The sequence below is a fragment of the Sorex araneus genome, chromosome 3 (genome assembly GCF_027595985.1).
Source record: "Sorex araneus isolate mSorAra2 chromosome 3, mSorAra2.pri, whole genome shotgun sequence".
NCBI lineage: Eukaryota > Metazoa > Chordata > Mammalia > Eulipotyphla > Soricidae > Sorex > Sorex araneus.
The window spans coordinates 25,123,477-25,148,512 of NC_073304.1; the positions used below are offsets into that span (position 1 = coordinate 25,123,477).

Below are 25,036 nucleotides of genomic sequence, written 5' to 3' on the forward strand. Positions count from 1 at the left end.
CAGTGCTCAGGGATCACTTCAGGCATGGCTTAGGGACCACATGCAGTACCAGGAATGAAAGCGTGGTCAGCCTTGTGCAAGACAAGTGATTTAATCCCTGTCCTAACTCCTTGGTCCCTACATCTGGTATTTTTTATATAAGAGCAATACTTCTTGGAATTGTTTAAAGTACAAAAAAATCCAGAAAATCTCTCTCTCTCTCTCTTTTTTTTGCTTTTTGGGTCACACCCGGCGATGCACAGGGGTTACTCCTGCCTCTTCACTCAGGAACCACCCCTGGCGGTGCTCAGGGGACCATATGGGATGCTGGGAATCGAACCCGGGTCGGCCGCGTGCAAGGCAAACGCCCTACCCGCTGTGCTATCGCTCCAGCCCCCAGAAAATCTTTTTTAAAATATCCACAGTGGCACTAGAGAGATAGCATGGTGGGTCGGGTGTTTGCCTTGTACTTGGCCAACCCATATTCAATCTCTAGCATCCCTCATGGTCCCCTGAGCCCTGCCAGGAGTGATCCTAAGCTCAAAGCTAGAAGTAACCCTTGAGCATCACCGGGTATGGACCAAAAGAATATGTATCTCTCCACAACTCAGGGCCAGAGACAGCTGAGGGCTATCAGGCACCCTCGCCTTGCATATTGCTGACTCCACTTCTACCAACAGCACCACACTCGTTCCCTTGCGTACAGCCAGGGGCCACTCCTGAGCAAAACCAGGAGTAAGCCTTGAGCACCAGGCGTAGCTCCCAAACCAAAATATTAATTAAAATAACGAATGTTTAATTCCTCTTAAAAAGAGAGAGAACTAGCTCAGGGGTGAAGGCCCTTGTCCTTGGCTCCACATATGGTCCCCTGAGCCCTCCAGGAGTGACCCCCAAGTGCAAAGCCAGGACTAAGCCCTGGAACGCCGGGCATGGCCCAGCGTTGAACAGGCCAGTACCCCAAGCTCCCTAGAGTTGTAAGGTCAGAGTCTCACAGCCTTCATGCAGGGACGGACATTTACAGATTCCTGTCTAGTGACAGTGAAATACCTACTGAGTGAATGGAAACATATCGGGACTTTGTGACGTACCAAAACTTATCTTTCTTAATTTTGCTGGTAAATGAAGAGACAGATTTTGCCTCCCTTTTCACTCTAACTTCACTTAGAGTGAAAAGAGAAGTTTGTATAAATTGGTTCTTAAATGTGATTTTGATCTATAACATAAACAATTCAGAAACATATCACCACCTGCATACGTGAAGCCCTGGGTTCAAGCCCGAGAACCAGCAGGGGGAAAAGCCAGGCCGGTTACTCGAGCATGATTATTAATAAATCTACATGCACCGGTATGTGCAGACGAGCCTAAACGTTAGGGTACACATGGCGACAGAACAAGTGCCTACGGGAAGATTTACTGTGGCCAGACTCTGGGTGGACGCGGAGAGAAGCTAAATGAAAGGTTCCAGATTAGTCTTCATCCCTCTCACCAATGTGTCCCGGCCACAGGTTCAGCCCCAGTGGTGAGGCCCATGGAAAAGATGCGTGAAAAATGAGGTATTTGTTACAGCAGGAAAATTATTAACTTAAAGTGCTGTAATGTTTAAATTTACAGTTTATTACTGTGTAAATTACAAGCCATACTTTGTGTAATTAGCAGCTCGCTGGCAGGGAGCTGTGAATGAAACTCATTATTTATGATTACAATTCAGAAAAAAGAGAAAAGCGAGAGGGAAGGGGAAACGAGGAGGGCAGAACAGTGACCTCTGGTAGAAATGACAAATACCCCTTTAAGGTGATGAAGACGAATTCATCGTGGAAATATTATCCTATCCATCTGAAATCATTAGAGCCCCATCTCATAGGGCCTAGTTACCTTCCAGGCAGGCTAAAGCAGCCTCTGCAATGAAATGCTTTACTTCCAAGGAAGTGGCAAAGCCCTGATATTACAGGAGCTGAAATAATGTACGGTAAGCAGTAGGGAAAGGATCATCTGTCAAGCCTCACCAATCAAGAGAAAAAGTAAAACCTCCAGGTTGGAGAGATAATACAGCAGATAAGGTGCTTGCTGTGCAAGTGGCCACCTGGGTTCGATCCCCAGCATCCCGTAAGATCCCCTGAGCACTTCCAGGCGTGATCCCTAAGCACAGAGCCAGATGTAAACCCTGAGCATCACCGGGTATGGCCCCAAAACAAAAAAAAAAGAGAGAGTAAAACCATCTGTTTCCCATCTCATCCCCGTGCTTCCCTCCACTCTACCCTGCTTGCTGTCCCAAGCCAAGAATGAGCTCCCGGAACATAACAAGCTGCAGTTTACTCCTGTAAAGCAGGTAGCCCAGATGGAAAGGCTTTGCTTCCAAAACTCAAATGATGTGCTTGTTAGAGCTCTGAAACTATTCAAAGCTACAAAGAAGAATCGGAGTCCAATGGAGTGAAACAGCGTAACTTGTCTTGGCTAAAACTTCAGGCACCAGTTCCCTGATTAAACTATAAAAGAGGGTTCCCGAGAAACAGGACGACATGGGTCTACCCGCTCCCCAGCTGGCGTGGCATCCCGCCAGAGTGGGCGCCAGCAAAAGGGAGTTCATTCAGCACCCTGAAGGGACGGTAGGCTCATGCCTCGAAAGCCCGCCTTCCTCTCCGGTTGGGGTGAGGGGGCTACATGCGAGAATTCTATGGATGTGGGCAGAGCAGGGAGTTCTGTCTGAGGAGGTCCAGGCAGTGGTCAGTGACCCCTGGAGGGTGGCAAGCTGGTACTGGTCAAACCAGCATCCTTCAGGAATCCGTGTAGAGGCCTCGGCGTGGAGTCTTCTCCCAGAGGAGAGGAGGACGGAGCAGAAGCTTCAGGAGTGCTCCCTGAGGACCTCACCACCCCAGGCCATAAATGAACCCGGTCCAACACCACACACAGAGCAGGGGAGCATCTCTGAGCAACAGGGATGGGGCACAGACCCAAGGGGAGAAAGAGAGGGCAAGAAACACATCTGGAAGGCACGGGACGGAGCCGCCAAGCCTGCTTCCCGCAGCCCCAGTCCAGCTCTCGGGTCTGCATTTGTATCTGGGGCACAGCAGGCAGTACTTGACTCCTGAGCTCCAGCTCACCTCATCTATTTAAGGGCAGTTCCGCTTTCCTACAAGGCTGCTGTGGGTACCTAGGAGGGTCTCTGACAAGAGCCAAACTGACCAGAGGGTAGACCTCCCTTGTGGTCAAGAAGGGGGCCCTTGGGGCTGGAGCCATAGCACAGTGGGTAGGGCATCTGCCTTGCACGTGGCCGACCCAGCTTCGATTCCCAGCATCCCATATGGTCCCCTGAGCACCGCCAGGAGTTATTCCTGAGTGCAGAGCCAGGAGTAACCCCTGTGCATTGCCGGGTGTGACCTAAAAAGCAAAAAAAAAAGAAGGGGGCCCTTAAAGTTCGGGAACAGGATTTTCCCATTTTTAAAAATATGAATTCTAGAGCAAAGGACCAAAGTTAGGATAACAAGTCTTCGTGAACACAGGCAAAAGGCAAAAGTATTTCAACTTAATAGCATAAGATTGATGAAAAAACAAAAATGACACCACAGGTCTGCAGCGTTGGAGCGGACAGACTATCGTGACGAGCCTGCGCGGTCAGGACTACGAACTGGATCCTTTTCTGGGTGTACATCACGTCCATGGCTGGGAAAGCGCCAAGAATCCCTGTGGCCAACTTCCAGGGAATTCTGCAGCACCTGTGATTATCCACAGGGCACACAAACCCCACCCGGAATGCTCTCTCTGCCTGGGGCCCGGCAAACGGCGCGAGCTATCACCTTCCCAACAAGCCTTCTTCGTCCCTTTCGGAGGCACCGAGCTGCGGCTCCAGGCAGGCGATTCAGGCGCGCGTGGTACCCTTGAAACAGGAGAAATGGCATTAGTCACTGAACGCAAAAGGTCTCCGAGCTGTACCGCACTTCCTGTACTCATTCCCCCTGGATTCTTACTACACTTACCCTCTTACTAACACCACAGGCTGCAGCAGCAGCATTCCTGTATCATGTCACTAGCAGCAGGATCTTAAGACATGTCTCTTGCCTCTACCCTAGGTGTCAAAATCATTAGAAGCGGGACAATCTCTTGTTCAGTCCTATATCACAGGCAGTTCTAAAGACCCAAAGAAATAGCATGTGGGACGTAACTTCATAAACTGAAAACAGTACGCACCTATAAAGTATGAGTCAACAATTTCCAACCACTTTGCTAACCACTGCATACATTCTACAAATAAAAACAATTACACCAAATCATCACCAACAACACTGTCCCTGGGTGCAAGATTAAAGGTCATTTGAAGTTCCCCCTTCCTGTTCTTATGTGTGTACACTTCAGGTGGCTCCTGGAGGACTTTAGAAATGGTCACTACAACGTCCAGTGAAAGTTACTGACCAAGCACCTGAGCTCCTTCCACCCCCCGCCCACCGCTGCAGAATACGCAGGAGGAAGCTACAGCTCTCAGGTTCAGCCTGACCGCCAACAGGCACCTCAACTACCCGGGAACTGACTGACTGCTAAGGACTACCCGGAGATCCCAGGGCCACAGGTTGTGCATGGAGCTCAGAGAACTCTGAAACAGTTTTGCTCAGTGTCACAAAGCCTTGCATGATGCCCTGGAGTCCCAGGACAGGAAGTGACACTGTTACCATCACAGAGTTCCAGGGATAGGACCATCGAAGATGACAAATTCCTCTACCCTCTCCCCGGCTCGCTCTACACCACCTTCCTACACTCAATCTAAAGGAAAAGCAAAAGAAAAGGATACATATTTGCAGTGTAGTGCACAATTGGCATTAATTTGGGGTGCCACCCAAGCAGTGCTCAGGGGGGCCCAGGACCGCTCACTCTGGGCAATACCTAGCCAAGCGGTGGGAGGGGCTGCCACCAAGGCCACACCCAGCAGGGGGGGCTCTAGAACACACCCACTGGGGGGCCTCGTAGTGCTGGGAACTGAACTTACATCCCCAGAATACAAAGTATGTGCCCCTCCCCTGTGAAAGATCTTCCTGTTTTCTTTACGTAAAAATTATTTCAGGAAATATTCTTTAAATATCCATTTAAAGTGTGTCATTTTTTTTGTTCACCAATATCTCACTGAAGTGTGTTTGTTTCAACATCCAACACTTCAGGCCTCCGCCAAGCACTCAGCCCATCAGCCTCGGCACACGCTGTGCAGACGGATGCTGTGGGCACACACGGGGCAAGAGCAACGGAACGAACGCACTGCCCACAGGCACCCCGGAGTCTCGGTGGTCTGAGTTAAGGTAAGAATGAACAAAGTCCCCTGCTTTGAGACTAAGCGAGAGTCCCCTGGAAGAATCCCTAAACGAGCTCCCACATTCAGACAGCTAAGAAATGCGTCTGCTGAGGGATGATTTTCCCCCTCCCCAAAGAGAAGCCCAGTCGGGGCCTCTCAAACTCACCTCTTTGAGCGGGTCGAGAGGGTAAAAGGAATGTGGAATCGGAGAGCTTGTCCAACCCAGAATCCATTCTCTCCACTTCAGAGCAGTGGTCGGGAGTCCACTTGGGCAGAAGGTTCGGGACGGTGAATCCCGGGACACACTCTCCTTCGTAGAACCAGTCACTCTGCTCATCATCCCCTAAGAGAGAAGAACACACACCACACACCAAGAACATGACCCCTAGTGGAACCACCAGCAGGGAGAATCTTGGGGCAACCGGTTTGATGATACTTGTTAAATAATAATAAAGTATAAAGGAATTGTTTTAATCCTTCTCCTTGACCCATATTATGCTGAAAACAAGGGCAATAAACTAGTTGCCTCTTAATGATGCACTGTGGTAGACAAGATGGCTTTTAAAAATGGATAAAGCTACGTATACTACAGCCGAATCACCTTCCAGGACCCACGCTTCAAGATCCTTATGTCTGTCACCTCTTTAGAATCTCTTGCTAACTCCAATGTAGAAAGGGACAGTTAAAGCCAAGCGATCAAGCAGGTAAAAACTGAAGCCAGGATTTAAACCCATGTCCAACTAACTCTGAAGTCTTGACCAAAGAATTAACTTCACCATGTACTATTCTCTGTATTGTAAAAGGACCTGGAACTTCTCAATTCAAAATATAAATGTTTCTCAATTCAAAACCAAAGATTCCTGAATTTCTTGTTCGACCTGCACTTCTCAAATCAGTGAGGAAGAGAGTCATACTTCATTTCTTCCTGTGTACCTCATTAACAGAACAGAAAATCATCTTGACGTTAGCAATGCAAGCCACGAAGGAATGCTTGCCACAGAGACCAACATTATAATCCCCTAAAGTTGTCAAAAGTCCTATCATTTGTTCTAGGTCATACTCTTTATTGATGATAAAGTTAAGACAAGACACATCTATCCACTCTTGGGTCAGGCTTCTATCTTCTAGCAATAATGACAGCAGCCTCAGTTTCTACTAGAACACTTTTTACCCACAATAAGGAACATAAGTAACTTTATGTTGGTACCTCATGCCCTCATTTCAAAGTAGCAAAGATGAAGCTTCTAAGAACACTGGAGAAATCACAGCACAGCCGCTGCCTGCTGCCTGGACACGCTGAGCATGTGAAGCATCGGATTTCCAGGGCAGTAACAATCAAGATAACGACAACTCTTAAGTTACTCTGCAGACCTCTACGAGGGGGCAGGGGAGCAGGAGTGCAGGGCAGCTGGTGATGCCACTGAAGAACACGCACAGTGTTCTCTTGTTCTCTTATGAAAACACCACCCACACCATCCCCCGCACTCTCAGAGCCCAAGGAGAAACCACCACCAACAGACGTGTCTTGAAAACAGCAGCTGATTCCCAGCCTGGAGTGTCCGCCAGGGGGTGGAGGTGGCGAGTAAAGTATGCCCTGCCGGGGCCCCAACTCAAGGCTTCTGACTCTGAGGCGAGCAGAGCGAGAAAGCCCTGGAGGCAGGCAGTAACACAGCTGAGAACCCTAACCTGGGGGCCGGAGGGGTAGTACGGCAGGTCAGGGCTCCTGCCTTCCGTGCTGCAGAGCGGGGTGCAATGCCCAGCACTGCCCATGACCCCCCGGCCCCACCGGAAGTGGCCCCTGAGCACAGACAGAGTCAGGAGTGAACCCTGCCAGGCAAGGCCCCCAAACCCCAAAGAACCCAACCGACAGGCTTACCTTGGCGACCTTCGTCATTGGTGAAGAGCCCCGTGTCACTGCTGCTGCACACGCTGCTGGTCTCACTGCAAGGACAGAGCACAGGAGAGCACGTCAGCATCACGGAGCACAGGCCCGAGCTTCCCCACGCACGCTCCATCGGGAATTTCAAGCTCACTGGGACGTCACAGGGAAAAGCTGATTCCCTTTCCCAACCCACCCCCCACCCCCCCAAAAAGCAACCAAAGGAAGACTCTTTTCACTTATCTTCCTACTTCTGTTTCAAAGAACTTAAGAAATATCTGGACTTGGGGAGATGACCCCAAAGGCTGAGTGCACGCTAGCATGGGTGGCCCAGATTCGATCCCTGGCACCACTGGTCCTCCAAGCAGCACCCGGAGGGCCCCCCAGTAAGTAACCTCCAAGCCCCTCTGATGTGGTCCCCAAATCAAGAATAAACAATCTGAAGTCTCTGTGAGTTTAGAATTAGAGAGTTACTTACTGAAACTCACAAAGGTGATCTCAGTCTGGTTTGTAAATTAAGCACATATGTACAGACTCACTCTCTACTTCACTTTTAAGTGTTGTCAACAACGGTCCCAACTAGATGGACAGTTTCAAATGAAGCTATCCAAATTGAAGACATCAGGGAGTTCTCCTTGTGTCCCACTTACAAAGCAAAAAAGAAAATTCATGGCAGCCAGAGCGACAGCAGAGTGGGTAAGGTGCTTGCCTCACACACAGCCCACTGGGGTTCCGTCCCCAGCATCCCAGTATGGGCCCCTGTGCACTGCCAGGAGTGAGTCCTGAGGGCAGAGCCAGGACTCACTCCCGTGAGCATTGTAACCCATGAGCACTGCTGGCTGTGGCCCCAAAATCAAAAAGAAAAAAAGAAAATTCACTAAGATTTAAAAGCCAGCATGACAAGTATTCTTTTCTAAATGTAATGTCATTCCTGGTATCAAGTGAATGCAAAAAAAACTCACTTTCAAAAAGGGAGCTAAGGTTGAAAATAAAAACAACTATAATCTCCATTTGAACTCACTGAAATAAAACTTTCCCCCACAGAATTCTACCCAATCAGCTTCATTTTCTGAGTTACTGCCAGCAACTGATTCTGCCTCTTCTGGGGCTGCTTTTCTTCCACCAAATTTTCATCAAATTTGATTCATGTGGTTTAAGAAAATGTCCCTGTTCTTTACAATACTTGCCATTTCCTTGATTGGGAGTGCTTTTTCCCAAGCTCGTTAATCTTTTTTTTCACGTGCTTTATTGGAAAAAACCAAAGCAAGGAAGAAACATTCTTACTAAGCTGTATAAGAGAACAGACTTGGCAAAATCCCAGTCTACATTTCTGGATCAAAAATCTGAAAATATTTTGTATTTTGCAACCTTTCCAGGTATCCTGCCAACACTAAATCAAAATATCTATGTATATATGCATATATTATTGCTTAAAGAGCAATGTTTTCCTCACTTAAGCTTGTCTCTAAGAAACAGATCCACGAGACTGGCTGTAGCAAGAGCCAGTAAAACATACCTGGTCCTTTTAAAGTTTCTTTCCTTTTATTTCCTGACTGTGGGAACATTCTTAGGTGTCACGGTAAGAAGTATCTCACTAAGCTATCTAGCTCGTTCTGATAAATTCGGTCTCTTCAAAGGGCTCAACAGTGAAATCAAGAAAATACCCTCACCAAGTACTGTTTTCTTCCTACTCCAAGCGGTATTGTTTAAAGAGTCTATCAACCTTCTCCCCCTTCAGCTCTGGGCACCTCAAGGTGCTATAAAACTTAAAGCTTCCTGAGTCTTTTTTGCATGGATTCCATTTTCTCTTCATGTTCTAAATAAAGGGGACAGGCTTAAAGACAACTGCTAGATCCCACAAACTTCCTGTCACCAACTATTTTCTAGTTTTGTCACAACAAAAGCACTATTCTTGAAAGAGCTTAAATCTGTTAGTAAGTTTCCTATATATAATGATGGAGTAACAGCAAAGATTTCACAGGAATAGGATCTCAGGCCAATGATCGAGGGAGATAATGTAGTTTCTTCATCGAGAAAATAAGTTACGGCTTACAGAATACTCATTCTGCCCATATCTGAAAGTGATTACTTCACCCAATTAGCATCAATTAATTCTACTTATTCCTCAGAAGAACTTGTATGTGGAAATCTAGTCCTACGTAAGAAACTTGGTACAGTTTGCTGCAAAGAACTTCAAGGCGTGTGTGCATATAAATGATATGATACGACATGCAAACATGTAATGCTAGCTCTAAGATTGAAGCAAAAGCCGGGAAGAACCCCAAAGGCTGGAATGCACGGCGTGTATGGGCCTGGAGTGTAATCCCCAATTTCACATGGTCCCCGTGGTACCTCCAGATGTGGCCCTGCTGGCCCCCACACACTACCAGATCAAGTGTTGCCAAGAGTGACCTCAGGATCCCCTGCCCATTGTTGAGACACCCCTCCATCCTCCTCCCACAAACAAGTGGAAGCAAACTTCCCTTTCCAAGTTTTAGATAGAAGCTCTTCAGTCCTACGTTTTTATTCACTTCTGGTTTAGAGAATTTTGCTTACCTTAATCACATCAATTCGATTTTAATAATGTTTGTCAACTAATGAAATGTTGATTTAGCTAACAGAATATTATGTTAATATAACAGAATGCTAAAATAAGCTATTTCGGTTTTAGTATATACTAGTTTTAGTACCGTTAGCACCTTTGTATAGTATAAGGTCAATGAGCTGCATATTGTCAGGTGTTGCCCATTTTACTAAAGGTGGTATTTTTATTCTACAGGAGAGAGCAAGCTTTGATACATATTGAGTTACCTAATTTGGGGGGATGGGAGGGCAGTCTGGGTCACATCTGGAGGTTCTCGGGGCTAATTCCTGGCTCTGGGTTCCGGGATTTAGCTGCTGGAAGTGCCGGCAGCCAACAGGCGGTGCCAAGGATGGGAGGAGAGCCAGCTGCATGCAGAACCTCCACCCCTGTACCATCTCTCTGGCCCTCAGTTATCTGATTCCGAAGATCATGCAGGTTGGCAATAAATTATCAGTGATATAGAGCACTTTCCCATCTGATCTTTGCCCATTTGTATTTCTTCTCTGAAGAAATTGCTATTCATCTCGTCTCCCCATATTCTGAAAGGGCTGGATGCTGTTTTCTTGTTCTACAAAGTGCTTTATGTATCTTGGATATGTATTAACCCTTTGCCGGGCGCGTGGTGGCCACAAGGACACTCTCATAAAGAAAACTCCTAAGAAAATAGCCACTGTCCAAAGGCGACAGAAACAAAGAGCAGGAGAACTGGTCTCTCCTAGGAAACTTGCCCTTGGGCGGGGGTGGGCTGGGGAGTAGGTTAGGGAAGGGACCACTAGGACACTGGGGGAGGGGAAGTACCTGCCACAGAGGCGAGAGGGAAACTGGGACACTGGTAGAGGGTACAGGGCACTGGTGGAGGCACTGGTGTTGGACAACACGCCTGAAACTGAAGTATAGATATTATTGTAACTTTGTAATTACTGATTTAAAAAAAGAAAAAGAAACCGCACAATTTTAAAAAAAAAATCAATGAAGAAAACCAGCTCAGTACCTGAAACTCGAAAGCAGTAAATCTCATGGACAGGTCAATTTGCACCCCCTCTCTGGGCCTCCCTCCACTGGACACCGCCGCCAGTAATTCTGACTGCAAGCATCTGGCAGACTGAACCAGAACCACGCAGCTAAGCTGCTTCCAGATTCCTGGGTGAGGAACTGTAAGCCAACAGGTATCTGTTATTTAAAGCTACTGGATTTAGGGCAATTTCCCCCCCTGCATCAGCAGGTAATACTGCAACTTGATGAATTCTTGTTGGGAAGTAATTTCCTACTCTTTAGCCCTAATGAGTCACTTCAACAAGACATATTCTTGTCGTTTCAACAAGACACAGCCCTCTGAATTCTCACAACTAGGAGGGGGTAAAAATCTCACAGCTCACCCTCTGACAGAAGAGCTTGCTAGTTCTTTCCTATCTGTAAGCGCAGGACTGCAAATCTGAGAACTTGAAAAAATGAAGGAGTTTATACTTGCCTCAATTACAATAAGGAGATACGGAATGAGCTTATCTCATCTATGATTAAAAGTTGGTACCAATCAAGAGCTCTTTAACGCTGAGACCAAAGCCTGAAGGTTCCCAAGGCACAGTGACACAGACGTCCCTCGAAAGGTACCGCATTCTCCTACAGGGCCAAAAGACCCTCATATCCCTGACTGTGTGCTCGGGGGGAAACTGCGAGTGGTGCCCACTCTCTTTAGGGTCTTATGGAAACAAAGATCAGACTAGAGCTGCATTCGAGTGTAACATGAACAGGGGAATAGAGCCACAATAGGGAGGGAGTTACAAAAAAAAATTAGTGATTTAAAAAGAGTTGGAGAACTGTAGAAATAAGTACCAGGAGGTTGACTCCATGGCTTCGAGGCTGGCCTCACGTTCCGGGGAAAGGTCAACTCAGAGAAGCGATCACCAACTACATTGTAGTCGAAGGCCATGTGGGGGAAGGGAGTTGCGGGCTGAATGAGGGCTAGAGACTGAGGACAGCGGCCACTCAACACCTTTATTGCAAACCACAACAGCTAATTAGAGAGAGAAAACAGAAGGGAATGCCTTGCCACAGTGGCAGGGTGGGGTGGGGGGGAGATGGGATTGGGGAGGGTGGGAGGGACACTGGGTTTACGGGTGGTGGAGAATGGGCACTGGTGAAGGGATGGGTTCCCAAACTTTGTATGAGGGAAGTATAAGCACAAAAGTGTATAAATCTGTAACTGTACCCTCACGGTGATTCTCTAATTAAAAATAAATAAATTTTAAAAAAATAAAATAAAAAAAAAATAAAAAGAGTTGGAATCAGTAGACTGCCACTTAGGTTTCTTACCCACAGGTGATTATTTACCAACTGGCTTGAGTAGAGATCTTTCACATTTAGAAAACCATTGGAGGGCAAGGCACACTGGACAATGCTCAGTCCTTCTCAGGAGAGACACACCCCCCCCATTTCCTGGTGGAACAAGTGGTGAACGGGATCAAACTGAGGTCTACTGCATGCAGGCAAGCACCTTTACCCCTGTACTATGTCTTTTGTCTCTGGCCTCTACATTTAAATTTAAAATAAAAAAGCAAGTAGAACAGGGCTATGAATCACGTTACCATATAAAACCAAAGGGGTTTTTATTTAAATTGTCTCTATTAGAAATATGCACCAGACAAAGATTAACTTGTTTACTTCTATGTCCACTGCAGCACTATTCACAATAGCCAGAAGCTGGAAACAACCTGGGTATCCAAGAACAGATGACTGGATAAAGAAACCATGGTATATCTACACAGTGGAATACTATGCAGCTGTTAACAGAAAAATGAAGTCATGAAATCTGCTTATAAATGGAGGAAACCATGCTGAGTGAAATGAGTCAGAAGGAGAGGGACACATTAGAATTATTGCACTCATTTGTGGAATATAAAAAACATAATATGAGATTAATACCCAAAGACAGTAGAAACAAGGGCCAGGAGGACTGGTCCACGGTTGGAAGCCTGCCACAGTGGGAGCGGGGAGGGGAGTTAGGACAGAGAAGGGATCACTATGACAATAATAGCTGGGAATGAGCACTCTGGACAAGAACTGAGTGCTGAAAAGGGGTATGCATCAGTACCTGTATTGCAAACTATAATGCCCACAAGGAAAGAGAGATAAAGAGAGCAAGAGAGAGAAAGAAGAAAAGTGCCTGCCACAGAGGCAAGCTGGGGGTGGATGTGGGGGTGTGGCAGGGAAATTGGGGACATTGGTGGTGGGAAATGGACGCTGGTGAAGGGACGGGTGTTGGAACATTGTATGACTAAATCAAATCATGAACAACTTTTGTAACTGGTTTCTCACGGTGATTCAATAAAATAAATAAAATTTTAAAAACGAAGTTGTTTTCACAATTCAAAAAAACAGCAAGCAGAAAGTCACCAGGAGATCCACTGTCCAAAGACAACATAGCATCAAGGCGTGACTTTGCTCTGACTATTTTCCCATCTCTGTCCTGAGCAGACCTCTGAATCAGAAAGAGCCAGAAAGGGAAAAAAAACAGCAAGAAAAAAGTGCCTGCCATAGAGGCAGGCTAGAGGTGGGTGGGAAGGAACCTGGGGACACTGGTGGAGGGAAGTGGAACAGGAGAAGTGATTGGTGTACACGTAAACCCAATCATGAATAACTTTATAACTTTGTTAATTCAAGGGGTGATTCCATTAAAAAACAACAATAAAAATAAAAAATAAGTTTTACCCTATTAAGAAGATAAAAATAAGAACTGATGGACCAAAGCAATAATATAGCAGGCAGGTTGTTCGACTTGCATGCAGCAAACCTCAGGTTCTATCCCCAGAACCCCTTATGGGTCCCTCAGGCTCTGCCTGGGTGCAGAGCCAGAAGTAAGCCTTGAGCAATGCTGGATGTGGCCAAAAATAGGAAAAGAAATTGAAATACAAGGGGGCCAGAGAGATGATACGTGGGTAAGGCGCTTGTCTTGCACGCAGCTCCAGGGTTCTATCCCCAACATCCCATATGGTCCCCTAAGCACTGCTAGGACTAACTTCTGAGTCAAGAGCCAGGAGTAACCTCTGAGTATCACCAGGTGTCGCATCCCCTCCCCCCACACCCCCCCCCCCACACACACACACACACAGAGGAGGAAAAAAAAGAGAAACCTTGCTTGATGAGGAACCTCCCTACGATGCTCAGGCCAGGCAATGCTGGGAGTCACCAAGGCTACACCTGATGGGGCCAGGAGGTCAGCTGGTGCCAGAGATGAAACTCGGACCTCACAAACACCAGGCATCTGTTCTACCTGTCCCGGTTTTTAAAGTCATCCTTATCCAACGCTTCTGTTTCTACCCTCCCATCCTACATCCTGGGTCTCAGTTCTGTCTCCCACCCTATTATCTTCTCTCCTAACTCCTCCCTCTGCATTCTGGAATGCCTTCCCAAGTTTTCCACAGCATCAACTCGATGTTCCGTAGCATGCTTTGCACTTAACCCTGCAGTTACGGGCATCAGAAAGACAGTACGGGAGGTAAGACACTTGCCGCAAGCACCAGACCCCTGAGCCCCGTTAGGAGAGAACCCTGAGGGCAGTCAGGAGTGAGCCCTGAGAATCACTGGGTAAGGCCCCAAAACAAACCAAAAAAGTCAAAGAACTCTGCAGTTCCAGCTCACATTTCCCCGCAGTGCTTCCCTTACTGCCGGGTGTTCACACGGTCATCTTTCAGTCCTGGCACTTGCTCTGTTTTAAAATGATTATTTTTATCCCGGTGGATGTTCTTACACCCCGGTGGAGATTTTCTACAAGGTTCTTCAGGTTCCTGTGACCACCATTTTCAAAAACATGCCCTTGTGAGCTTTTATGAGCTCATTCACTTTCCCTCAGGCTTAGACCTGTTGAGGCCTCAGGCTAAGAAACAGTTTACCTGGAACTTGTTATTTCTAAGAGAAAGGGTATGTAAATTACCCATGTTTCCATTCTCTTATTCTTTTGGATGCGGGTAATATGCTATGAGACTCAAAAATGGCCAGAAGTCGCACTGGCTTATTTTTTTTTTAGGTAGGTATGAATAAAAAGAGAGTTTTCTTCTCACTCTGACTGGTTCTGACCCTGATCCAGGAGTGTGCAACAAAAGAGGTACATAAAATACACCACAGAACACACTAGTAAAAGCTCCTTTTCCTGTCCTGCCATGGCAAACTTTACTTCTGGAGTGTAATTTCTAAGACCCAATATCCTTGACTGCCTCCTGCTCTCTCGCTCTCTCTCTCGCGCTCTCTCTCGCTCTCTCTCTCTCTCTCTCTCTCTCTCTCTCTCTCTCTCTCTCACACACACACACACACACACACACACACACACACACACACACGCACGCACACGCACACACTCACTTTCCTACTTGGGTGTACTCTGGAAGTTACCGCTTCCAAATTGAAACTGGAAGACACTGATGGGAAAGCAAGGTGTGACTGAACTGCAGCTGCCCAAGTTGGTGACCAAAGCTGGCGCTGACTGCTAAGAAGCGGGTCGGACTATCCATGGCAGGGCAGGGCAGGGCAGGAGACAGGGCAGTGCCTCCAGCCTCCAGAAACCCTGGTGACAGGCCACTGCCAACTCCTGGTTTCTGGAGTCAAGAGTTCATAATGTCTTGTAACTTACCAGATGCCTTTTAAAATGAAACGTTAGCATGAAGGGAGTGAGAGTGTGCCTAAGATGAACTAAGACTGCGAGGAGTTCAGAGGTCACTCAGTTCAACCTCCTAACTCTAGAATAACTCAGTAAGTGACCACCAGGCCCACATGCTTGGATTCTGCCAGTGGTCTAGAGACAATTTGGAAATAGTTTTAATTTTTAGACAGTTATACTTTATAATGTGGTATTACCTGAGCCTACTGTCTATGAGTTAAGTTCCTTCCTGTCGTCACACGAGTGAGTTTAACATTTCCTTCTAGAAGCATCTCCCAAGCTGCTTCAAACCTACCTCCCAAGTTTTCCTTTCAGTTGCTCCTAAGAATAGGCTAGCTGAGCTTAGACTACATGTGAGTTAATACACCACGGTAGCATCAATGCTCACCAGTGCAATGCCACCAGTGGCAACAATGGCGAAAACACTCTTGGTCAGCCTTCCTATTCACAGGGCAGACAAGAGAACATTCTCCATCTACCACACACAACTCTTCCACAGCTCCAGTAACCCCTGATTAATGACCTCCACTTGCAAAGGAGGCTACTTACCTTAACCATGAAATAATGAACGCTATTGATCCAACAAGCTGCTGCTAGAGAGTGTTATTGATCACCCAATCTTTGGTTAAAATGGTCCTCATTTAGCAATTTCACTGTCGCCAACACCTGGAGCAAAGCATGCTCATAATTAAAGAGTTTGGGGAGTTACAGTGAGAGGTGATGGACAGAGATCTCGGCTCTCTCCCATTTATTCCTGCTTCTGAGCTATTGTCTGTGTCAGAAGGGATATTGATTTTCTATGAAAATAAGAAAATAAGAGGCACCACGAGGTCAGGAAAGGTCAGCTTGGGTTGGCGGAGGGGGCTGGGTTAGTACTCTATCTCTGTCACCTGCCTTTCAGGAAAAGGGAATATTTTCTTTCCTGGGAGACTGGTCTCTCATACATCACCTTCGGAAGGCTCCTAATGGCAGCTTCAGACCCCCACCAAACCAATTCACTCATGGAAGAAACGCTTGGGGCCGGATAGGGCACCTGCCTTGCACATGGCCGACATGGGTTCAATTCCCGGCATTCTGTATGGTCATCCACTACGGGCCCCGAGCCTGCCAGGACTGATTCCTGAGTGCAGAGCCAGGAGTAACCCCTTGGGATTGCTGGGTGTGACCCCAAACAAAAAAAAGGGGGGGAAGGTGGGGGAGGGAGTGTAAGGTGGATACCTTGCATGCAACTGAGCTGGGTTTGATCCCCAGCACCCATATGGTTCCCAAAGCCCTGCCAGGAATGATCCCTGAGCTCAGAGCCAAGAGGAAGCCTGAGAACTGCCAGGTGTACCCTGCTCCCTCAAAAAAAAAAAGAAAAGAAAGAAAGAAAGAAAGAAAGAAAGAAAGAAAGAAAGAAAGAAAGAAAGAAAGAAAGAAAGAAAGAAAGAAAGAAAGAAAGAAAGAAAGAAAGAAAGAACTCTGAGGGACAGAGAGAGAACAGTGGGCAAGGCATTTGTCTTGCACACAGCTGACCCATGTTCGATCTCTGGCAACCACATATGGTCCCTATCTTCTCCCCTCTACACCCCACCAAACAGCCCTGAGCCCCACCAGCAATGATCCCTGAACAAGCAGCCAGGAAAGTCCTGGCAGAGCCAAAGAAGAAAATCAGTACCAAAAGAAGAAAAGTACTGGGGCTGGAGCAATAGCACAGCAGGTAGGGCGTTTGCCTTGCACGCGGCCGACCCGGGTTCGATTCCCAGCATCCCATATGGTCCCCTGAGCACCGCCAGGGGTGATTCCTGATTCCCTGTGCATCGCTGGGTGTGACCCAAAAAGCAAAAAAAAAGAAGAAGAAGAAGAAAAGTACTATTCGGTATACAAGGGCACCATTAAACATTGTGAATGGCTATAATTTTAGGGTTTGTTTAGTAAGTGCAATGAGGGTAAAAAAAAAAACCTGTAATTCCAAATAATACATAAAAATTCGGTAAGAAGGCCTTAGAATATACATAGGAAAATGAGGAGCTATGAGCCTACCTAGTTGTACAAACTGGCAAATGTGCAGAAAAACGTAAAAGCTGGAATAAAAACCACCCGTAAAGGTTTAGCATCTAGACCTAAACAGCTTTTCCAGTTCCGAACATCTCATCTCAGTTCCTAAGATTTATGCCTCTGTTTTTTCAGACAAACTTCAGAAAAAGCAGAGTCCTAAGAAAGGTCATCTGTTCTGCACCAGAGAAGTTATGAGACAGGAAAGGCACGGCAAAGGTGACTTCTCAGGGTAGTAAAGTGGGGATGGAAAGAGCAAGCGCTGGAGTGAGGTCTGAGTCTGGGTTTTGCCACTGAGTGACCCTGGGCTGATGGATTAAAAGCTCTCAACCTCTTCTGTAAAATACCGAAGAGTGGGACCTCCCAACAGTGGCGTCACGACTGCACCCTATTAGTGCTTAATAGATGCCAACAGTAACAGAGGTAGAACACAATGCTTTCAACTGGGAGAACTCAACCCACAAAGGGTGGGCACCCATAAAGGAGTTTGGTTTGTCACCCAAAAGTTGGGGGGAGAACAAAGTAGATGCTGAAGATCCTACCAGGCAGAGGACAGTCCCTCACCACAAAGAACTGCCCCACCCAGAATGCCAATCGCATCCTCAGTGAGAAACCGGTATCACAGAATTAATGTTCAAAGTATCAAGCTGGGAATTAAAGATGCTCCTAGGACTATGCATTGTCTGAGCTTACAAACAAACAAAATCTACTGACATTTTGAAATGCACCCATTAGAGACCGATTTTTCTGGCTTGATCACATTTTAGCTTAATGGGTTTCACTGCTGTTATTTTTGAAACTTACCATGTGTGTGAATGTCAGTCATAAAAAAATAAACTCAACGGCTGGAGTGATAGCACAGCGGATAGGGCATTTGCCTTGTATGCAGCCGACCCAGGTTCGATTCCCAGCATCCCATATGGTCCCCTGAGCACCACCAGGGGTAATTCCTGAGTGCAGAGCCAGGAATGACCCCTGTGCATCACCAGGTGTGACCCAAAGAGAAAAAAAAACAAACAAAAAAAAACCCTCAGTACACTCACAGCGTAAGTAGCATAGAACAGAGTTACAACCCAAAAGGATCCAAGTTTTGATTCTGAATGGGCAAAGGCAACTTACCAGGAACATTTACACACACACACACACACACACACACACACACACACACACACCAGGAACATTTACACACACACACACACACACCAGGCACACAAAGGAAAGCAACTACCATGAACGTTTACAAACTCCGCACATGCGTGGCACCAGCACACACATGTGTACATGCACACAGCACACACACATATCCTTATGCTAAGTGAGATGCTGGTTCTAAAGAACAGTACGCATGTATAAACTAATGGCCTAAACAGCACGACTTGTTTTTCACATAAGGTTCTTGGCTACGCACTTGAGATATTAACTCGATGTTTAAAAACAAACGGCTTTCTATTACACAGTCTTGCTGACGTAGGGAAAGGGAAGCAGGAAGTACTGAAAAGGGCAGAGATCACCACGATTTGGTTAAAGGAGATCTCCAAGGCCTGAGTCAGAAAGCAGCCCTTGGTACTGGAGTGATAGCACAGTGGGTAGGGCCTTTGCCTTGCACGAGGCCGACCCGGGTTCGAATCCCAGCATCCCATATGGTCCCCTGAGCACTGCCAGGGGTAATTTCTGAGTGCACGAGCCAGGAGTAACCCCTGTGCATCGCCAGGGTGTGACCCAAAAAGGAAAAAAAAAAAAAGCAGCCCTCATCAAGCCTGCATTTGCACTCTGGGTATAGCCACCAGAGTACAACAACCACAACCACCACCACAACCGCAGGTCTTTGCTTTCGTAAGGGAGACCTCACCATTCCGACATGTTCTCATCGGAGCCCTGCTTCTGTTCGTCGGCTTCACACTCCATCCGCTCCTTCCTTCCCGTCTTGCTTAGGAAAGTCCTGTTCTCTGCCGACTCGCACACGCCGTGGCCGGCCGAGGCCCAGGGCGTGTTCTCCTTCCAGCGGGACAGGCGCTGCTTCTTAGCCGACTTGAACCTGCATCCTCTCTCGTAGCTCCAGTCGGACACCTTGAGCTTCTGCTGGAGGCTGGCGGCCACCTCGGAGGTCACTCGCTTCACCTTCCGGCGCCGGCGCAGCGGCCGACACGGGGCATTCTCCGTGAAGGAGTCAGACTCATGCCAAGAGTGCTGCTTACTCCTGACAATGGCGTTGAGGGCGGGGTGCCTTTTGGCCACCATTGTGTCATCGGAGTCGCTGAAGTTGGTGAGGGGGGCCACTTCCCGGCAGTCCCTGATGGCTTCATCCAGACTGGACTCCGAGGCCTCGCTGTACCAGCAGGTGTGCTCGGCCAGGTGGGTGAGGTCTGAGCGGCGCTTGCGGCCTCTCCGCTTGCGCAGCTGGCGTCTCTGCTGCCTGGGGCTCAGGGCCATCTCCTCCCACAGCTCGCCAAGCTTATTCTGCTCGGACGTCTGCTCCAAGGCTGAGGCCAAGTCATGGACCAGCTCATCCATGAGGCCACATCTGCCAAAAGGGAAATTCACAAGAGGGAAAAGCAAGCGTGAGTAGGATCGCCGTCAAATAATGTTCAGAGAAAAATCTGGCACTGCAGTCTATCTGCTAGCACCTGCTATCTGGCTAGACCTGAGCTCTGTTCCCTCCATGGTCCCTTTAAAGCCATTACAAATAAATGTTTGAGGCTGGAACGGCAGTATAGCAGGTACTGGCATGGGGCAGACCCAGGTTCAATCCCAGCATCCCGTATGGTCCCCCGAGCACCACCAGGAGTGATTCCAGACTGCAAAGCCAGGAGTAACCCCAAGCATGGCCGGATGTGGCCCCAAAATGGAAACAAAACAAAGCAAAAAAACAGGTGTTTGGCCTTGTTCCGTGCCTGAAGTCAACAAGTTCTTAAGGCACAAAAACACAAATGCTCACCAGACAACGAGCAATAAAACAAACGAAAAGAGGAAACCTGAGGGATAGATTATTTCCGTTCCCTCTTCTCCCCAAAGAAAGTTGCCAGTACATGGCCTGATGGTGACTCCAAAGGAAACACACACAGCTTCAAAACCACAGGCAAAGGACTGTTCTGTGATCTGGGGTCACAGGTTAGGAATGCTTGTGGCAAGGAACAGACGACAACCCACCGTCACGCCACCTGTGTGGTGAACGAGAATCAGCCTGCGAGCGCAGGACCTGGGAGTCCAGAAAGAAAGAGAAGAGAAAGTTCAAACCAACCACCCGCTGGAGCATCAAGAGCCCTAGAGAGCATATATATGTTCTGTCTGCTTTTTTTTTAATAATTAGCAAAATTTAGGCTCTCCTCCCCAAGCTTCAAAAGATTAAGTGGTCATCCTAGTTAAGTGCTCTCTCTGTGTCTGTCTGTGTCTCTCTCTCTCTCTCTCTCTCTCACACACACACACAAACACACGGACACAAACACACACACAGATTATAACTAAAACTGAAATGAAAGGGATTGAGGAGTCTCAGGATACTTGGCTGAGCGTGTTCCCCAAATTTCCAATTTCCTATTCACTCCCCTCAAGTCCCCCTTACTTCCGGGGGGCCTTTGCAACCCTTCCAAAGGACCCCATAAGGAACTGTCTAGCTGAATTCGCACACCATCTAATTAAGCGCATATTAAATTAGCACTTGCGGCCCCCACTAGCTCCCAGTTAGGCCCCTCATCTGTGTCAAAGACCATAATTAGGGCTTGGAACCGGTGTGGCGCCACTCTGGGGTGTGCCATCCCCATCTCCCGGCCCAGGACTTGCTCAATCCACACCGACGGTCCCTGCGGCCTGTCCTCCTGCCAAGGAAATCACAGCAAGGAAACCCGGTTGGGAGGCCCATGCGGGGCCACCTAGCTCAAGCACCAGGGCCAACTCGATCCAACTCTTCGGGGCGTGAGAGGCGGAGCCATAAAAAAATCACATTTTAGGGGGGCGGGAGCAGTAAGTACACAGGTGGCCGACCCGGGTTAGATCCCTGGAATCCTATAGGGCTGCCGAGCCCCTCCAGGAGCCACTGCGGAGGGCAGAGCCAGGAGTAAGACCCCTGAGCATCGCATCGCTGGGTAGGACCCAAAAATGTAAATAATAATAATAACAATAATAAATTTAAATTTAAAAAAATTTAGCTTTTGGAAGAGCTGGGAAGCCATCCCGCGGAGGAGGCCCGCGGGAGGTGGCTGACCCCTGAAACCAGGGGGTCCGGTCCCTTTGCACCGCGGCTCCCCGGACACCTGACGCCCGGCGTCTGCAAACATGCGGCCCAAGCCGCGGGGGACGCGCCGGCCCGCCCCGGAGCGCGGGGCACACACCCCTCGGGCCTCCAAGCCCGCCCTCGGGGAAGAGGCACAGGGGTCCCGGGGACACCCCGAGACCCAGCCCCGAGCCCAGGCCAGCGCTCGGGGCCGAAGGAGGGCGGGGTCGCGGGGAGGGGGCGCGGCGGCAGACAGCCGGGGCGGGGGGAGGGGTGGGGGCACCCGTCCGGGGCGGACACCGCCGGAGAGGCTCGCCGTGAGGGCCGGGCTGCCCCCTCGGGAAACGCAGGCCGCGCCCCCCACCCCCGCCAGAGGAACGCGGAGAAGACCCCCACGCCGGCCTCCCCGGGCCCGCAAAGGCCAGGCCCCGCCGCCCGCGCCCCGCCGCCGCCGCCCCAAGGCGCGCCCCGCCGCCGCCCGCAGCCCCGCCCGCTCCCGGCCGGCTGCCGCCGGGGACCCCGACCCCACGCGCCCCCTCGGCCCCCTCACCAGCTGCAGCAGCCGCCTCCAGCCGCCTCCAGCCGCCGCCCCCGCCGCCGCCGCCGCCGCCGCCGTCTCGGGGCCGAGTCTCCCCGCCGGGGTTTCCCTCTCTGACCTCATTTCCGGCTTGGGCCGGAGGGGCGGGGCTTGGCGGGTGGGCGGGGCCGGCAGAGCGAGAGGCCGGAGCCCCAGCGGCCGGCGCTTCCGCCCCGCGGCCCCGCCCACTTCCGCCCGGCGGTGGGCGGGGCCGCGGGGAGAGCGGAAGCGGTAGGGGTCGGGTGGAAGGACCTGCGGAGGGCGGGGGCGGCGCTCGGCGGGGCCCGGGTACGGGGGCAGCAGCGTCCTCGCGAGTGCTCGCTGCTTTCAGGGGGGTGTGTGAGGTTGGGGAGAAGCGCCTCCGCAGTTTTCACGGCTGGGACAAGCTTTAGGAGGTTTGGAGAGAGAGTCTTGAGCTGTACCCCAAAGTAGAATTGGATTGTAATTCTAAGTGTCGAAGAAATGTTAGCTGTGAGTGCACATCGATGATAAATAGACGATATGAATATTGATGTGAATGCATTTAACACGAAAGAGCAGAGAAAGCTCTGGGGAAGAAGACCTCGAAATAATTTATAATTCCTGCCCCCTGCCCGGAAATTCCTGACTCCACGTAGGCTGTGCATGGTGACTTGGGAAGGGTGCAGAAAGGAAAGAAGGAGGGGAGAGTTAGTGCCCCCCCTCCCCCGTCCTCCGTGGGTGTTGTGCTGACCCGGGGTGGCACACATAGCAGAGCCGCCGGGACCCTCTGGGCTCAGCTGCAGCAGGCAGCTTGCAAGGCAGGTGCTTTGGCCAGAGCCATGTCCTCCCCCCACTGCCCCTTGAGTGAATCTGTAGTGTTGAAACTGGGCGCCACTAGTCTCTCAGCTGGAAGGTGAAGGTTAACATGGAAGGTGACAAATGTGTTGACAAGCTGGTGGGAGAAACAGCACAGGAGATACGGTGCTTACTCGGTATGCGGTTTACCCCAGTTCAAAACCCAGCACCGCCTATGGTCCCCCAGGCACAGCCACGATTCCCTCCTGAGCCCAGAGCAGGAAGAGCCACTGGGTCAGGGGTGGTCCAAAAACAAAACAAAACAAAAAAAGAATGGTGTTGGTATACATGGACTAGGTGCACAAGGATGAGAGTGGAATTTTATCTCCATGAGATTCTTCCTTTCAAAATCCATAACCTTAGTCTGATCAAAAGAGGAAAACACAAACCCCAGCTAGGGGGCACAACAGAATGCTTGACCGATAGTCCTCAAAACTGTCAAGGCTAGAGGAGGCCAAAGCAAGCCTGAGAAATAGTATAGGCAAAGGAGGTCTAAGGAGGCATAGCCAAAAGTAACGTGGCATCCTGAGACAGAAAGGGGACTATAGGGGAAAAAACTAAATAAATATTGATAAAGTGTAAAGCAGTTAGTTACTTAGAAGACCAGTTACACTCTACTAGTGTGAAATATTAATAGAGAACAGTGGGCTATATAAAATGTGAGGTGTATAGGAACTATCTATAGTAATTACTAGTTTTTCTGTATACCTAATACTTTGGTTGGTTTGTTTTTTGTCACACACAACTGTTCTCAGGGATCACTCCTGGCAGTGCGCAGGGTACCATATGTGATGCCAGGGATCAACTGAGGTTGTCTGCATGCAAGCCAAGTGCCTTAATCCTTGTACTATCTTTCCAACCTCTATTTTAAAATAAAATGCTTATTTTTGAAGGCACATGCTGGACCAGAGAAATAGGACAGTGAATCAGTTCTCATATTTTTGCACTGAAGATGGCTTTCAAGTCTCTCACCAAAATAACAGGATCACTGTGGTACATTCCCAAAAGGGAAACTGTGGAGATACCCTGATTTGATAGGCACAATGGGAGAAACTATTTCCCCATCTTAATTTGGAAATGCTGGTGAATTTAGCATAAAGCCAGAAACAAATGCTCATTTTTTAAGACATTTGGAGCTTTCAAACCAAATGCAGCAACTGATACCCTCGGAGCTGGTATGGCTTGTAGGAGAGAACTTCACTTAAGTAGAAAAGCGGCAGGTGATAGTACTGTGAGTAATTACTTGCCTTGCACGCAAGTGCTTGCATTTGATCCTAGAACTTCATACGGTACCCAGAGCCCCACCACTAGTGGTCCCTGAGCACGGAGCCAGGAATAAGTCCTGAACACCGCTGGGTGTGGCCTAAATACAAAACTAAATAATCAGTTTAATTAAATTCACGTGTCATTTGACTCATTCCATTTCTGTTTATCCTTAGAAAAAAATTGGAAATGTGCACAAAAATGTTAAATATGGGCATCTTTGCATATAGTGAGTGGGGGAGAACTCTAGGGGGAAAAAATGTATAAATCCTACACAGGGGTTACCTAACTTAATTGTGATTTACCTGTACACTGAAATATCTTGCCAACCTCTTATAAAACTGATGTTGGGAAAGAATATTTAATGGCATGGAAAGTCACAAACTTCCGATTGCATATGTCAGTGTGTCTATGATGCTTCAATGAAAGGGTTACTCTAAAAATGTGAAGTCAGACTCCATTTCATGTGTAAAGGAAATTAATTGAATATTTTCATAGGACTATGACCAGAATGATCAATTTGACATCAGCCTAAATCACTTCCATTTTAAGTGAACATATCACATACCCCTTATTGTCATTGGTTTTACAGAATGTCTGAGGGTAAAACTTTTATAGGGAATGAGGAGCCTTACAAATAAATCTTGGAATCCTGCTACAAGCTGCAGAGATGTCTCCAGATGCTACACCAGACTGAACCTCATTTCCAGGGCACCCCAGGGCTGGAGGACCCAGCACCAGCCCCAATAAAGCCCCAGCAGCCAAAACCCTCCAGAACCCA

The 25,036-nt window shown here is 48.5% G+C and overlaps 1 protein-coding gene across 2 annotated transcripts in view; it reads right to left on the reverse strand.

Annotated features, from left to right (window-relative positions):
• GPATCH2L (G-patch domain containing 2 like) overlaps positions 1-22,282 on the reverse strand; it is a 45,057-nt gene extending 22,775 nt beyond the window's left edge. For both annotated transcript variants that reach the window (XM_055131363.1, XM_055131364.1), the window contains exons 1-5: positions 22,150-22,282; positions 19,242-19,913; positions 7,125-7,189; positions 5,415-5,591; positions 3,771-3,850 (exon numbers count right to left, since the gene is read on the reverse strand). In XM_055131363.1, coding sequence (XP_054987338.1) covers positions 3,771-3,850; positions 5,415-5,591; positions 7,125-7,189; positions 19,242-19,903 — 984 coding nt within the window. In that variant the 5' untranslated portion in view covers positions 19,904-19,913; positions 22,150-22,282. The remainder of the gene's footprint in view (positions 1-3,770; positions 3,851-5,414; positions 5,592-7,124; positions 7,190-19,241; positions 19,914-22,149) is intronic.
• Positions 22,283-25,036: the final 2,754 nt, after the last annotated feature.